The sequence below is a fragment of the Tarenaya hassleriana genome, unplaced genomic scaffold (assembly GCF_000463585.1).
Source record: "Tarenaya hassleriana unplaced genomic scaffold, ASM46358v1 Cleome35, whole genome shotgun sequence".
Classification (NCBI taxonomy): domain Eukaryota; kingdom Viridiplantae; phylum Streptophyta; class Magnoliopsida; order Brassicales; family Cleomaceae; genus Tarenaya; species Tarenaya hassleriana.
The window spans coordinates 724,263-739,039 of NW_010966617.1; the positions used below are offsets into that span (position 1 = coordinate 724,263).

General features: G+C 39.0%; 3 protein-coding genes across 3 annotated transcripts; all 3 read right to left on the bottom strand.

The window, feature by feature from the left end:
* Nucleotides 1-605: 605 nt before the first annotated feature.
* On the bottom strand, nt 606-4,265 carry LOC104822036 (protein argonaute 7). Its single transcript, XM_010553109.2, has 3 exons — nt 3,872-4,265; nt 2,173-3,415; nt 606-2,085 (listed from the first exon to the last, which is right to left on the bottom strand). The coding sequence occupies exons 1-3, from the start codon at nt 4,203-4,205 to the stop codon at nt 633-635; spliced, it is 3,030 nt and encodes a 1,009-aa protein (XP_010551411.1). The 5' UTR covers nt 4,206-4,265; the 3' UTR covers nt 606-632.
* A 3,173-nt stretch (nt 4,266-7,438) lies between these two features.
* On the bottom strand, nt 7,439-12,087 carry LOC104822037 (CSC1-like protein At1g69450). Its single transcript, XM_010553110.1, has 11 exons — nt 11,842-12,087; nt 10,818-11,117; nt 10,546-10,701; nt 10,200-10,263; nt 9,913-10,122; nt 9,613-9,774; nt 9,205-9,503; nt 8,829-9,105; nt 8,473-8,748; nt 8,155-8,388; nt 7,439-8,073 (listed from the first exon to the last, which is right to left on the bottom strand). Exons 2-11 carry the CDS (start codon nt 11,093-11,095, stop codon nt 7,912-7,914), a joined length of 2,118 nt encoding a protein of 705 aa, XP_010551412.1. The 5' UTR covers nt 11,096-11,117; nt 11,842-12,087; the 3' UTR covers nt 7,439-7,911.
* A 691-nt stretch (nt 12,088-12,778) lies between these two features.
* On the bottom strand, nt 12,779-14,405 carry LOC104822038 (transmembrane emp24 domain-containing protein p24delta9). The gene is made up of 4 exons (XM_010553111.1): nt 14,113-14,405; nt 13,796-14,005; nt 13,289-13,365; nt 12,779-13,197 (listed from the first exon to the last, which is right to left on the bottom strand). Exons 1-4 carry the CDS (start codon nt 14,323-14,325, stop codon nt 13,053-13,055), a joined length of 645 nt encoding a protein of 214 aa, XP_010551413.1. The 5' UTR covers nt 14,326-14,405; the 3' UTR covers nt 12,779-13,052.
* Between the last annotated feature and the right edge of the window lie 372 nt (nt 14,406-14,777).

The following is a 14,777-nucleotide window of genomic DNA, read 5'->3' on the forward strand; positions in this document are numbered from 1 at the left end:
CATTCAATACAGCTGAGAATATGCTTAATGCTATATAGAATAGAAAACACTAACAAATAAGAGGCAAAAACCCTAAATATGTTTTTTTTAATGTTCTAAACTAAAGAGAAGAAAATAATTTTTATTAAAAAAAAAGTACAAAAACAGATTATCCCATTTATTTTTCATTAAATCCATCATTTTCCGTTTGGTGGATATTAAATGTACTTGATCATAGCATAACCGGACGTTGAACCCTCCATAACGGTGCAATAATGATTATCACCGTACCATTATTATTCCGATGAATAATAATAACTCAAATACTATTTTATGTTATTTATTTTTCCTCAAAGAAAAATTTAATTGGCTGTACGGGTTACATTATTGGAGGTGGAAGTGATAGGTATTGGTGTCGGAATTTCGATAGAACAGTGACGTATTGAAATGACAATATGAACAAATACCGCCAAAAAGACAAAACACAACACCAAAAAAAAAACAGTACACTTTCATTTCAAATGTATGTACATATAAGCCGTACTTCACTTCAACAGCCTACAGATTTTCTCTTTCAGTTCCTATAATCAAGGAACTTAATCAAAAGGCCTAAAGACAAAAACACATATAAAACGAAGTTTAATTTCCATTACTTAGCAGTAAAACATGAGATTCTTGACATTTTCACTAAGTTTAGGGAGAGGAATAGTCTTGGGAGGGCCAACCCTAGACGTCATCTGCATGGATCTAGAAGATTCCGAAGATCTCTCTACGTAGAGTCTCCCTCTGTAAGCAGCCAGATGGGCATAATAAGCAGGAGGCACGATGGAAACCGGTTTAGTGCACCGTACAAACGTGTAACACAAGTTATATACCAATGTCTGAAACTCGTCGGAAGTGAACTGGCTTTCGTCTCTCAGGACATGGTAATGAGTTGGTCGGCTCGTGCCCTTTACTCCCCAGTGGCTGCACAGGTAGAAATCGAATTCTTTCGGGTGAGTTATCACCGTGTCGACCACTGTTCCCGGAGGGATGTTCTCGTCCGAGGAGGAGGAGGGGGATGAGCGGTCGGGATCGAACGGGAACAGCCTCGTATGGTGCCTCTTCTGGACCACGGAGAATGTGACACGAGGATCGTAGCCGGGGAACTTCGAGCAAGCTGTCTTGATGGCTCGAAGCTCTTCTTGGAGGACTTTCTTGAACTGGTTTTCGCTCACGCCGTCCCTGAAGAATATGATCCGGCTCGGAAGCTTGTTTACTTGGCGGTAAAAATCATCAAGAATCTCTTTCACCATGAAGGCGAGATCTTGAATGATTTCTTGTCTGTGGGTCTGAGACTTCATTCTCGAGACATATCGGTTAGACGCCGGCCAGTTTATGCTTCCGACAACTGCAGCAACAGAAGGGCTGGAATCATCAAGTGGGTGGGGATGTGTCACGTCAGCGCCCATGAAGATCACGGGCTCGTCGATCCTGAGAATTCTCGGGATCTGAGAGGGGAAGGAGTTGAATAACGCGACCGTGCATCCGCCGATCTTTGTGTTTATCTTCAGAGCCAGGTTAGCGAGAAACTGAGAGTTCAGTTTCGTTATGTTCGGGTAAAGACAGCACTGCGTTACTACACCAACATTGGTCTCCGCTATACGTTTCAGATCGCCATAGCCTTTATGTTTTTTCTCCATGACGCAGATAAGAAGCTGGAGATCGTTCGATGCAGCCCTTTGAATCTCCTTGAGCTTGGATTCGAGGAAAGAAATGCTGTTCAGAAGGTGAGACGGCTCGAAAAGGGGGCTCGTTATCGTGTTCTTGCTGAGGAAGATGCCCAAGTTTTCACATTTCTGAGAAAGCTGGTTTATGAACTTGGCAATGGCGAATCTCCGATCTTGATTATTGCTTCCGAAGCTTATCAACGCCCATCTCTCTATCTGGGTTCCTTCGAAAACTTGACTTTCTAGAAGGTTCCATTGCCGGTCATGACGGGTGGGAGTCACGTCTTTAACGAGCCCTCTTCCACCGAGCTTAAGCTTCGGAGGCTTAAGGATTCTCCCCTTTAGCAATGTCATTTCTCTCGAAACCTTCAGCTCGAATTCTCTCGCTTGGTTTCCTCTGTCAAACCAAAGAACAGAAACATTAGCCACATCAATGAACCAGAAACAAGAAACGTTCTCGCAGAATCTCGAACTTCTAACTTACCTCGATGGACCGATCTGTCCAGCCATAACCCCGTCTATGATCGATCTCCGTTCCATAGGCCTTAAACAACCCATCTTGAGAATCTTCGCGGTTTGGTCATCTGAAAGCTTTCCCAGAAATTTCTGGCCTTCACATATCATACAGAGCTCCATAGGAAGGTAACATGGTCTGTTCCTACTGATCTGCAGACAAGGCAAGTTCCTAAACTGAATGTCATAGTTATAGTGATCTTTGAAGTAGCTTATCAGTCTTAGATTGTTTCCACCTCTGTCGGGAAACCACAGATTCTCGGTGATCTTATCCGTTAAGGCGTAAACCCGGTACCTTTGGACAGTTTCTCTATGGCAAACAAATACCCTTATGTTCTTCAAGGCCTTTGCCACTTCTTTCCTTTCCTCCGCACTCAGCTCTCTCGCCTTGTTCATGTGAATGTCCTTTAGAAACTCCAGACGTTTCTGCAAGTAAGGAATCACTCCGATGCTCTCGTGAAAGGCGGTAATGGAGAAATCGACGTTAAGGGCTAGCCCTTGTTGCGTCGGTCTAAGACTCTGGAAAAATCCTCTCAGTCCAACAGCTCCTCCTCCAATCTCCCTCATGCCTCCCATTGAACTCGAATAGAACGAGCTCCCGACCGAAACACTCTTCTCTGTCGGGTTTTCCCTCAAAATAACATCAAGGGCATGGATATATTCTTGAGGAAAAGGAACCGAATCCTCACCTTCCTTTGTCAGAAAGCTATTCATTTCCTTTCCATCAAACTGTGACACAAGTCTCATGCAAACCCGGAAGAGTTTATCGATCTTTACGGGTTGCTTCTCTCCCAAGCCACTCGAGGGCATTACCGTCCTGCTAGATGGGACGGGGAGATTAACAAAGAACTCAAGCCTGTCGTTCTGGAACTCAACTGGACTGTAGATGTTCTTCCGACCATCAAAAGCCGGAACAGAACCCGAGAAGCTGCTCGGGTTCGCCTCCACGAGCTTCCTTTTGATCATCCGAGCGATTTCTTTCGAAGAAGGGCGGGGAGAAATCTCGACATCGTAGTGGTAAATCCTCTGAGAAGGCTGGAACTTGACAAGGAAATGGTTGGCGAGAAGATAAACGACAGAACCTTCTTTGCCGCCAGAGTCTGGTCTGTTAGCGACCACCAATGTCTCTTCACTGGAACTCATCACTTTCCTTCCACTTCCATCGACGGCTTCAGGACGAGAAACACGGCTTTCCCGGTGGTTATTCTCCACAACTGTTGACAGATACGGCAAAGAGCAAAAGGGCAAGTAAGTAATAAAGTCACCGACTTTTTTTTTTTAATTTCAAACTCCTAAAAGATGCAACTGAATCAGTACCAATAGAATAATTAAATTCATATTATCAGACCCACCAAATTATGCAGACCTTCTTCTGAATTCATTTAAAGAAACTGAGCAAAAAAAAAAAGATAAACTCTTCTTCTACAGCAGATGACAGTGGAATTACACTGTTCAAAGCATCGGAAAACTGTGTAGAAAGAGACAAAACAAGAGACTATTCACTCTTTACACATAGGGGAAGAATCTTGGTTCTGAGAATATCTTGTCACGCATGCAATAGAAACATGATAACAGAGACAAAACACCAATGAACGGCCAGAGACAAGAACGGGCAATGATCCAAGATTAGAAAGAAAGGCGAAATCTTGCGGCGAAAAAACGAATCTCACCAGGATGAACAGAGGAATCCGCCAAGTGGGTATCGGAGGAAGCGGAAAAGGGTTTCTGAAAACGGGGCTTTGACGAGAATATACTCTGTGGAAGGGGAAGAGGGAGCAATGGAGGAGGGAGAGGGAGAAAAGGGTGGTAGTAGTAATAGTAGTAGCTATTGAGGAAGTGATGGCTCTGAGTGGAACTGGAGACGACAAGGTTAAGATTCTGGTCGGAATATTGAAAGAGATGGCTCGTGTGATCGTCGTGCTCCGGTTTTCGGAGCTGTCTTCTGGTCTTGGCCCTTGTCGAGGAACTGGAGTTGTTTGTTTTTCTCTGCGATTCTTCTTCCATGGATGAGGAAAAAAAAAAAAGGAGATAACTTTGAGCAAGCAGAGGAAGAGGAAGGGTCTGTGGAGATATAAGAGAGAGAGAGAGAGAGAGAGAGAGAGAGAGAGAGAGTTTTTGTTGTGCAGGAGAGGGATGAGGCAAGAGGTTTTACAGAGGCAGAAAGGGGTGTCTGGATTTGCTCAGTGAAAGGTCAAAGTCCCTTATTGAGTTATTTTTCATCCCTAAAAAAAAAAGAAAATGATATATAAAAAACATGTAGGCATATACATATACATGAACGTGTGACTGTGTGTATGATAGCTCATATATACAAGCCTCTGTGTGTGTGTGTGTGTGACTAATATATATTTTGGTTTGAAGATTTTTACTTTCTTTTTCTATTTTGAATTGTCATTTACCCTTTAGAAGACAAAATAAGGAAAAAGAAAGAAAATGATATATATATATATATACATGTATATATGTATGTATATACATAATTACATATACATGGATGTATGTGCATGATAGCTCACATATACAAACATCTTGATGTCATGTTTGAAGATTTCCCATTTCCCCCTTTTTTTGGTTCTATTTTGACTGTCATTAATCTTTTTTAGAGGACAAAATAATTGTATTTTATTGATTATATAAAAAATGAAAATAAAAGGATTCGTTTAGACAAATATTCACATGTACGGAAGAAGAGTATTGAGTTGTAAGATGAAATGTCAAAAGGGAGAGAGATGTTTAGATGAGTGTGAAGAGCTGATACAGTAAATCTCTTTGTGAGAACATTGACCATCTGTCTACCACATGAAAGCCTACCACTTTCACTTTGTTTTTCGTTTCCTATGCACGTTTATAAAAAAAAAATTATTTAAATAAATATACGAATTTTAAATTTTTTTCTTAATTTATATATTAAAAACTATTTCTTTTTAAAAAATTTCCAAAAAACCACATCATAATAATACTTGGAAATCGTTTAAAAGTTTAGCATTGAATTTCATGACTGTTTTTAGAAATAACTAATAAATTTATGATTTATTTTAATTCTTTTTAAAAGGATAAAAGTTTAATATAGAAATTAAAAAGAGTTTATATATTTATTTGAGAATTTTGAAATTGATGTATTTATTTGGAACTTTTGTATAAATTTTTATATTAATACGTGATTTTCTTTTTGATTAAATTTGTATATATATATATATATATATTTATATACACTTTAATTTTTTTTCTTAATTTGTTGTTGTTTTAGAAAATACCGAAATCTTACGTGGCTACTTATACAGTAATATGGGTCAAGATGTCGCAGATTAGACAAATGTGATTAACTTATTTTTCATAATTACCAACCAAGATTATTTAATTATTTAATTAACGGCGGAAGCTTAACTAAATAACGTAAATGTTTATCATGTTTTAGAGAAAATATAATTATAAAAAAAAAAAGTGTTTTAGAGAAAATATTGCTTAATTTATTATATATTATGTATTTTCATTTTGTATATTATGTATACGCACACGTATTACATGCAGTATACCGAGGGGAGAAGGGAAATAATAAAAGTATTTTTTTTTCCTCTAGAAACTGAATTTGACCTAATCTAAATCTACCGTATTAACTGCTGACAGAGAACAATATGTTTTTAATTCAGATATATTCCCCCAATGTTTTTAATTTTCCTTTTTCGTTGGGCCCCACGTTCACAGAGGAACCATATAAAAAGAAATTATTTATTGAAAAGATCAATCAATTATATGCAACCCAACAAATCCGAATTAAAATGTCGTATTAATAATGGTACGTAGTTTTTTTTTCTTCCTTGTTATTAATATTTCAAACACAAAATAATTGGAGGACCCTTTTGTCATGTTTCGAATTCCCTTCATGTCGACGGAATTTTCCGTGATAAAAACATCGATCTATACATAATATATCACATCAAAATAGGCGGCTAATGTTTTTTCAATAATTATCGATTGATATGTTTAATTATCTTAATTTTAAAAAATATATATTCCAAATTTCTGATATTTTTGTTTTTATCCACATGTTTTCTTTTTGTAAAATATCAACAAATATTAGCCCATTCACTCTATTCCTGCATATGTGTGTGTGTGTGTATATATATATATATATACATTAGAAAGGATATTTGATCAATCGAAGACTAAATGATTATTGGACCAAAAGATTTGGTCAAAGCAAAAGGATCAAAAGGAGCATTCTTTTTCGGATAAAAACTCTCACATTTATTTATTTTATTTATCCAAATAGGAAGCCTATTCTCACGTAGTTTAATTTTATTTTTTATATTATATAGTTTCATATTCGCCTTTGCCTCATCTTTTCTAAGCATTATTAGTGGGGATGGTGGTGGGTGCTCCATGACCACAAAACCTTATTTTATATACATATATTCTTAAATTTTATTTTATTTTCTATATATATTTATGGGAATGTGGTGATGTAGACGGGGCAATATGATTAACGTGGAGCCTAATGGAATAATTTAGTAATTAATTTATTATAAATATTTTTTTTTCCCGCAAGACATAAGCAAAACCCCACCCACTTCCTCTGTTTTCTCAATCTGATATTTGAGCCAAAAGCACAAAGAAATGGACAAATATTAAATAATAGCGTGAACCCTAAGATGAAAGGGTCGGTCCAATAATCTTAATCAAAATATCACATGACCCTTTATCTTCATTACATAATTTGATTTTATTTAGACGATGCCCTAAAAGGATGACGTGGATTTCACAGAAGCCGTGACTATTCGGCAAAGACGGAATCTTTAGTGCAATAGTGCTTAGGATTTCGCGTAGGCATCTGCAATCTAGGATATATATATATATGTATAATTATTTAATAAATAAGGAAAAAAATGTTTTTATATTATTATTTATTTACGATGAACACCTGCTGTCACGGTCGCTTGTCCATTTTCACCCGATATTGTAACCGAAGGATGCTACGAAAATAAGAGGCAGGCAAGATACGAGAATGATTTGTTCGGACCAAAGCGAGGACATAATTATTGCATCGTGAATATGTTACAAATTTTTAACCAAAATGGGATTAAAAATTAATACCGTAATTAGCTAATATAATAACATATTAATTACCCCAGATAAAGCCCCAACCAGCTTTTTCTCTTCCCCCCCTTTTTTTTAATCTCGATCTGTTTGGTCCACATACATGGTCACACAACTTCGAATGCCAATTGCTGACATATATATGACGCAATAAAAAAAAGCACACACATATATATGTGTGTGTATATATATACATGTATCTGCCTATATGATACAAAAAGAAAGTGACATGGGACAGAACATGAAAAATATTTTTTTTTGACGAATCGCATAATAATACACAAAATTTTAAAAATTATATCAAATAAATATACAAACTTTAAAATTCTCAAATCAATAGACAAACTCTTCCAAAATTCTATATTAATCTCCGGACTTTTTAAAATTAATAAAACTAAATTATAATCTTTTAAACTATTACTAAAAATCGCTATAAAATTAAATCATAAGATGGTGGTTTTGAAAAACCGTTTAAAAATTCAGATTTTAATATAGAATTGAGAAGAGTTCTTTTTTTTTTTTGAAAATTTTAAATTCGTATATTTATCTTGTATTTTTTTTACAAGTTTGTGTATTAATATTATGATATTACCATTTTTTTAACATGGGGATCAAATCAAACCTGGGGAGAAGACAGAAGAGGGCTTGTGAGGCTGTTCCTGTCTGGTGAGAACTGAAATGGCAACAATGCCGGATCTTGATACGCAGTTACAAGCTTGCTGTAGAACTCAGACATATTCGGATCATTTCGATCTTCTCTGTCTCTCTTCGTCAGAACCTGTAAAAAAAACAGGAAGAGAGACTCAACGAGTTGACTCAGTGAAGATAAAACCGAGTTCCGATCCCGAAAAACGTTTACCTCGGCAGGGAATGAAAAGAATACGGGCATGAAACGTTTACGGCAGTATTCGTTGAAGAGAAGAGTGAGCAATGGAAGAGGCATAAGCAAATACGTAGCTAACTCCATCTTCTTCATCGCAAATACGCCGATCCCGATAGCGTGCATAAGCACGAGCGAAAATATCATCGTATAATGCACGATCGGCCAAAACTTCCCCGCTGTCTCGTACTTTGGACCGTACACATTCATGAACTGCGTCAAGAAATCGGAATCCGAAGGCGGGTGAATGAAAATTCATCGATCGAAAAAAGGGTTAGAAAGATTTTCTGATGTTACCTGGTTTCGGTAGATAATGAAGGCTAGACAAAGGTAGACTAAGAGGAAGGGTAATATAACCGGAGCTAAGAAGAAGTACGTGATCCCGAGAAGCCCGAAGAAGAGAACTCTCGGGGTATCTCTGTGGTATTGCATCGACGGGATCTCGAGCTCGTATTCATCCGTTGGTTCGAATGATCGTTTTACGTAACTGCAGATGAACGGGAAAACCCGGAAAAGCTCCGAAAGAATGCTCGTCCATCCTGTTGTGACGACATACGCGATAAAGAACGACGCCTGCAAAAAAGAAGACGTGAAATTCGATAAAGTGTTTCAGGGTTTGAATAACGTGTGGTGGGGGAAAAAGGGTACGAAACCTGAGCAGGAACAGCGACGGCTAGCTTTGTTATGATATCTTTCGGGTCGAGGAAAACGGAAATCTGGTGAAAGGCCGACCCGGAAAAGACGGTCGCGAAAAAAACGTTCCAAACCATGAACCATATGACCTTATTGCAAGCACTTTTCTGAATATCGCTATGGCAGATGTGACCTTGGATCGAAGAAAGGAACTCCATAACAGGAGGAACCACTTTCAGAGACATCTGAAGAATGAGACTTGGGAGATACCCAGTAACTATTTGGCTCACAAATTTTCTGCACAGATAGAGAAAGAAATATGTAAATGTTTTCAGAACATCGAAAACTATATCGATATACCCGACAAGATTTACGGGGACAGCAACTTTAACTTACATCGTCAGAAACAGTTTCAAGAACGGGAAGAAATATTCGAGTGCAGTTAAGTTGGTGAGGCCTTGGACGACGACGACCGGGATGAGAAACAAGACCGTTAGAAGGATAAATGTGACCACGATCACGATCTTCGACAGCCATTTCTGCATAAACGACGCGGAAATGAATGGCCAGTGAACGTCGTGAGGCTCGGGAGCCGGTTCTGTGAGCCAATACGTCGGGTTTATCGACTGTGGCATGTGGAGTGCCATTGCAGCACCATACCGAGACTTGAACGACACAAAAGCAGCCCGAACTTCCTTCAAAATTCGAGAATGAAGATGGTTAAGGAGAACGGGCGATCATGATTTTCCCGGTTGTAGGTTTATATATACGAATCTTGAAGCGAAATAAAAAAAAGGGACGTACTTTTCCGGGAGATGTAACTTCCGCTTGACCCATTCGTACGTTCTGCTCCAAGTCTAGTAACTTTTTCTCGTACTGATCTGCAACTGTATCATTCTTGTTCTTGCCCCGACGGGCATTCGACTTCACATGTTTCTGTCTTTTATATAGTTTTTTGGCTTGACCCTGAAAGAATCAGAATTCAGAATCAGAGGAACCGAAAAGAGATATAAGCACGTAATATTGGGAAATCTATGTGTATACAAACAGAGAAAATGGCGTCGAGACAGAACTCAAATGTGTGTTAGTTAGTTCGGGACATACGATGATGCTCTGTAATTTACTTGTCCGACGGATAATGACGTGAGAATGATACGTAGAGGGATGATTCTCTCTGAAGAATCTATCAACAGTATCACTCAGGGTGTTCCCAGCTGAAGCCGGGATATTACGAACTAATATTGTGAATTGTTGCGGCTGAGGTCTGGACAAGCCGAAATGCTCGATTCTTTTCAGAGAAATGTATCTGAATTCCTGTAAAAAAGGAAGAGAAAAGTCATAGCCGACGGTAAAAACTCGAAAACCGCAGTAGAAAACGCGTTCTTTCTTACATAGTACAGAAGGCAGCAGACAAATGCAGTCACTATATATATAGCACCAAAGTGAAACCATAACCTGCAAGAAACTTAAATGAGCTTTTGTCCGAGAATAGAGCGGTAACTTGAAAGAAACCTAATTACTTCCTCGGAAAATGGCTCTTGCCCTTGTTCCAAATAGTTTCCGTCAACCGAAATTTAGAAACTTTATCCACAACATAAAACGATTTATTACTCTAAGACAGAGCTTTTTACAGATACAGAGAAATGTCATAACCCAAAAAGAGAGATGAAAATGCCTTGAAATAGACCCTATATCATATACTAAACTAGATTCTTAGTGATAAAGATTGAAAATTACCTCGGTGAACCGCTTTTGATATTCGAAATGGAAAACAGATCCAAGGAATTGTTTGACCAATCGATGAAATCGATCTCGTGAAGTTGGTCTCCAGAGCAATTCACAGGCAATAGAACAAAAACCCCTATGATCCCAGCAAACAAGAACACCTTCAAACTGCAGATAATAAGAAAATATAATAACAAAAATCTAGATCATAAGGTTATCCATATAAAGGCGAAAACCCGGATTAAAAGATGAAAAATTTCACGGTATGCAAGAGTTGGAGTGACCTGAAAGTTATCATACGCATAAACACAACGCCATCGAGGCCCGAGGATTCAAGAAGTTCGCTTTCCGATAGTCTCCAAGCTTTTGAGATCCAACGAACAGAAGGCATATATCTTGCCAGTTTCGAACGTCGGTTTTTCGATGTTCCAGCAGCGAGCCGACGAGGCAGAAAGACTTCGTAATTGTCCGGTTGCTTCCTCAGTATAGAGTAGAGTATGAAGAACAATACACAGAGTGTAGAGTTGATTCCAACGGACATAAGAAGTGCAGACACAAGCATCTTGCAGGACAACCCTCAGGAACTATAACACAAGAACTCGAATCAGAAAAGCCGGAAAAAAACCAAAAATGCCAAGATTTCAACCATTATTCAAAGGAGAAAACCCCTAAAAATGTTCATATGTTCAAGCTCATGGCCCAAATAAACTGAAACTATGAGCTCTCGAGCTTGTGCCCACTGTTAAAATGAAGCTAAGAACTCGAACTCAACCAGACAAGGTTGTGATTTCACTAAGACAGAACTGTTAACGAGAATAGTTAGCTGCATACAATTTCAAAACTCAGTTTCTATCTATTCCAACGCAGAAAAAAAATCACAAAGCCTGAATCCTTGAACTGAAAGAAAGCCAATTTCTCGACGTGTTTCGACTAATAAAAAAAAAATCTAAAATGTCAGCGTTAATGGAGCTTAACTTGTCTTTTTTCAAGCTTTGACCACTAACCTAATAAACATGGCTATGAAACTATGAATCGCCAAATAAATTCGGACAGAGCTCTCAATTCGAGTGATTTCAAGCTTTTTTATTGCAAACCCAACAAAAAACAAACCTGCGAAACTAAGAATTCGGACAGTCGCGGACTCGCAGCACAAAATCAGAACTGCGGAAAAAAATATTTCAAGTGCAAGTCTCTGCTGTCGGATTGATGGAATCGAGACGCAGAATCAGAACTAAGAAATCAACGACCTACGATTTAAAAAGAAAAAACAGGGCTCTTTCGGTAATCGAGCAAGACGAAGCATCAAACCTGATCATCAACGAGGGCAAAACCCAGACACGGAAGCTCGAATTTTTGCTCGTTTTCGATCGGACAAAAAAAACCCACCACGGATCAAACAGAGATAAGAACAAAAAAAATCCCAAAATCGGATTTTCCTTAACCTGGTGTTTGCGAAGAACGAAAATGCAGAGAGGATGAGAAGAAGACGAAGAAGAAGAAGAAGAAGCAAGTGACGTGAAGATTTTTTCCAATTAAAAATCGACAGTCAGAGAGCCACGAACCTTAACCGATACATCATATCTTAATCTTCCCCGCTTCGCGTTCTCATTTCGTTCCATTTGATTTACCGAAACTACCCTTGGGAGTGCCGATGGGGTATTTCTCTGCGTTTGTTGCCCTCTGAGGGTAGTTACGTAACTTCAACCATGACCGGTTTCCTGAAGAATCAACGGTTTAGCCAGACCGGTCGGTGAGCGTCCCGGTCAACGAACCGTTGCAATTAAACCGTGGTCAAATGTTTTATCTTAGCAATCTTATGACGAGGTTAGTTAGCCTTGTGAATTTCACGACAAATATAATTCGACTGTACGATGATGATGATGTACGCCTCCACAATCAATCATAAATCATCCATATTTTAATAATGATAATTATTTTCCAGAGTTTGAAATAAAATCACCAGAATTTTGTATTATTTAATACAATACTCGAATTAGATATATTTCACAATCTGCTTCAAAAGAAATCCAATCAATGATTCTTTGACTCACTAAATATATTCTGAGAAATGCATTTGCTTTTTCTGCAAATTCAGTGATCGTCTCTCTTTCAAGAAATGCTGCATCTTATGTTCTTGTCTCAGCCAATACAACACACGTCTACCTTCACTGCATCCAACAATGGCGGAAATGCCACGTATTGTTCTCATAGATCTGCAAATTGTCATTTGGGTACGATCAATCCATCTAAAAGTCAAAGACTTTGACCTCATCAAAGATCAATCAGACCAGTTCAACAAGAAGGGCACAAAAAGATCTTTCTTTCTCTCTCTCTCTCTCTCTCTCTCTGCTGTCTGAAAACTGCAAAAGGGCAAATAAAAAAAACACAACTCCATAGTTTCAATTTCCGGTTCTCAAAGTACATGCCCGTTTTGGATCTAATGTACACTCCCCTCTCCCCAAGGAAATGGAGATGTCACTTGGGGTTTGGGGAAATAAAGACGTGGGTTTTTAACAGTCTTAGATGACTTTCTTCTTCTCGAAAAACGTCTTCAAATGCCAAAACTGCATCCCGGCCACTCCCAAGCAGACGAAGAGCGAAAGGAAACTGAGCCAAGCCATTTTCGTGTTGGTGGATCGGTTCAGGTCTTGCATCTCTTCCTCCCTGAAATGTTCAACAGGTCATGTTATGAACAATGGATATAGAGCTCCATGATAATACCATATAACACGATGGGACCGGTAGTTTCCCTTACCTTTCTCTAAGATAAAACATCTCTTCATGAATGGAGTTGACAGTTTCAAGCAGTTTCTTCACCTCAAATTCCATGACCTGAACAATACAGAAGCGTAAGTGCCTACCCAGTTCTATCCGAAAACAGACAATCATATTCCGTTATCAATCCTCTCCCTATTCATGGTCTAGACTCTATAGTTCTTCAGCCTTTGTAAACAATTCATATCATTACTAATCACTCTGAAATTAGATCTATCCCTATCTCTCTTCATCTTCCTCTCTTTCCCAACCGAAGCATATATCGGCCTACACAAACAGAAAGATTTGCGCTTTTGGACAATTTCATTCTCAGATTTGATCAGTCAACATCCATAAACCCAAATCTGACAGCCAGAAAAATCACAGGGCCTAGATTAAAAGGAAGCTCAGATGCGTATAACAAGGCAAAACCCATGATGAGTTGTGATTATGATGGAAATATCATCCACGGGAAGAGGAGAGGGAAATGTTTTAAAAAAAAACTCACTTCGACTTGGCTCTTCTTGGCGACATTAGCCCAGTTCTTGGCTTGAATGCCGGTCCTCCAATCAAAATCAACGCTGAGAGTCACCTCAGGCTTGTGATCGACGGCGGAGAAGCACGCCATGTAATCCCCTGCCTCCACCGCCGTGAAAGCGAACTGCCCAGATTCCACTTGCTCCCCGTGGTGGTACGTGTTCCCGTAGCTCGACGTTACCTATACACACACTTGCACATATACGTATATAATTCCCCCAAAAATAAAAACTTCGACAAAAAAAAAATCCAAAAAGAAGCGAGAGAGAACAGAACGGAGGCACGTACCCTGACCGAGACCTTGTGAGACGGGGGCAAAGGGTGGCCTTCGTTAGGGTTAACGACGGCGTATTTACCGACAGTCATGGAATTGCTCTTGATGTCCTCGGCGATACACTTTGTCCGACCCGATTGCAGATCGAAGTGCAACGAGTGAGAAAACCGCGACATCATTCCCAAAACCACCAGAACCGTCCACAGTTTCTCCGATCTGAGAACCATCGTGAAATTCAGATGAACGGAGAGAGGGGGTGGAGAGAGAGAGAGATCTTCGTATCTTTCCCTTCTACGATCGTTGAAGAGAGAGAGGGGGAGGAAAGGGGAAAACGTAAAGGGTAATTTCCGACACGTGTCTATGTATAATTGGCTAAGACACGTCGACGAGTACTCGGACCTTCTCTCTGCCTCAGAGGTATCAATGTACCATCCCTTAATTGAACTCAATGGAAGATCGGCCCTTCTGGAATGGGCCGTGGATTTACTAATTATGGAGTATTTTCTTTTATGTTTTTTTTTTGTTTTAAACTATTCCTATATTGATGCCTACTAAAAAAAAAACCCATCAATATTCGCCTTTCTAATTTCGATGGCACTGAAACGACGACCATTGATTAACAAAGATGGTCTTGTAAAATGTTTTTGGTAAGATTCTGACGTTGCCAAGAAACATAAAC

Excerpts from the sequence above, each read along its gene's own strand:
- LOC104822038 (XM_010553111.1), bottom strand. The coding sequence starts at position 14,325 with ATGGTTCTCAGATCGGAGAAACTGTGGACGGTTCTGGTGGTTTTGGGA. Across the intron at positions 14,006-14,112 it reads CTCACAAGGTCTCGGTCAGG|GTAACGTCGAGCTACGGGAA; the intron begins GTACGTGCCTCC and ends GTGTGTGTATAG. Across the intron at positions 13,198-13,288 it reads ATGTTTTATCTTAGAGAAAG|GGAGGAAGAGATGCAAGACC; the intron begins GTAAGGGAAACT and ends TGAACATTTCAG.
- LOC104822036 (XM_010553109.2), bottom strand. The coding sequence starts at position 4,205 with ATGGAAGAAGAATCGCAGAGAAAAACAAACAACTCCAGTTCCTCGACA. Across the intron at positions 3,416-3,871 it reads GGATTCCTCTGTTCATCCTG|TTGTGGAGAATAACCACCGG; the intron begins GTGAGATTCGTT and ends ATCTGTCAACAG. Across the intron at positions 2,086-2,172 it reads GGACAGATCGGTCCATCGAG|AGGAAACCAAGCGAGAGAAT; the intron begins GTAAGTTAGAAG and ends TTGGTTTGACAG.
- LOC104822037 (XM_010553110.1), bottom strand. The coding sequence starts at position 11,095 with ATGCTTGTGTCTGCACTTCTTATGTCCGTTGGAATCAACTCTACACTC. Across the intron at positions 10,123-10,199 it reads TCTGCTGCCTTCTGTACTAT|GAATTCAGATACATTTCTCT; the intron begins GTAAGAAAGAAC and ends CCTTTTTTACAG. Across the intron at positions 9,775-9,912 it reads GTAAATTACAGAGCATCATC|GGTCAAGCCAAAAAACTATA; the intron begins GTATGTCCCGAA and ends TGATTCTTTCAG.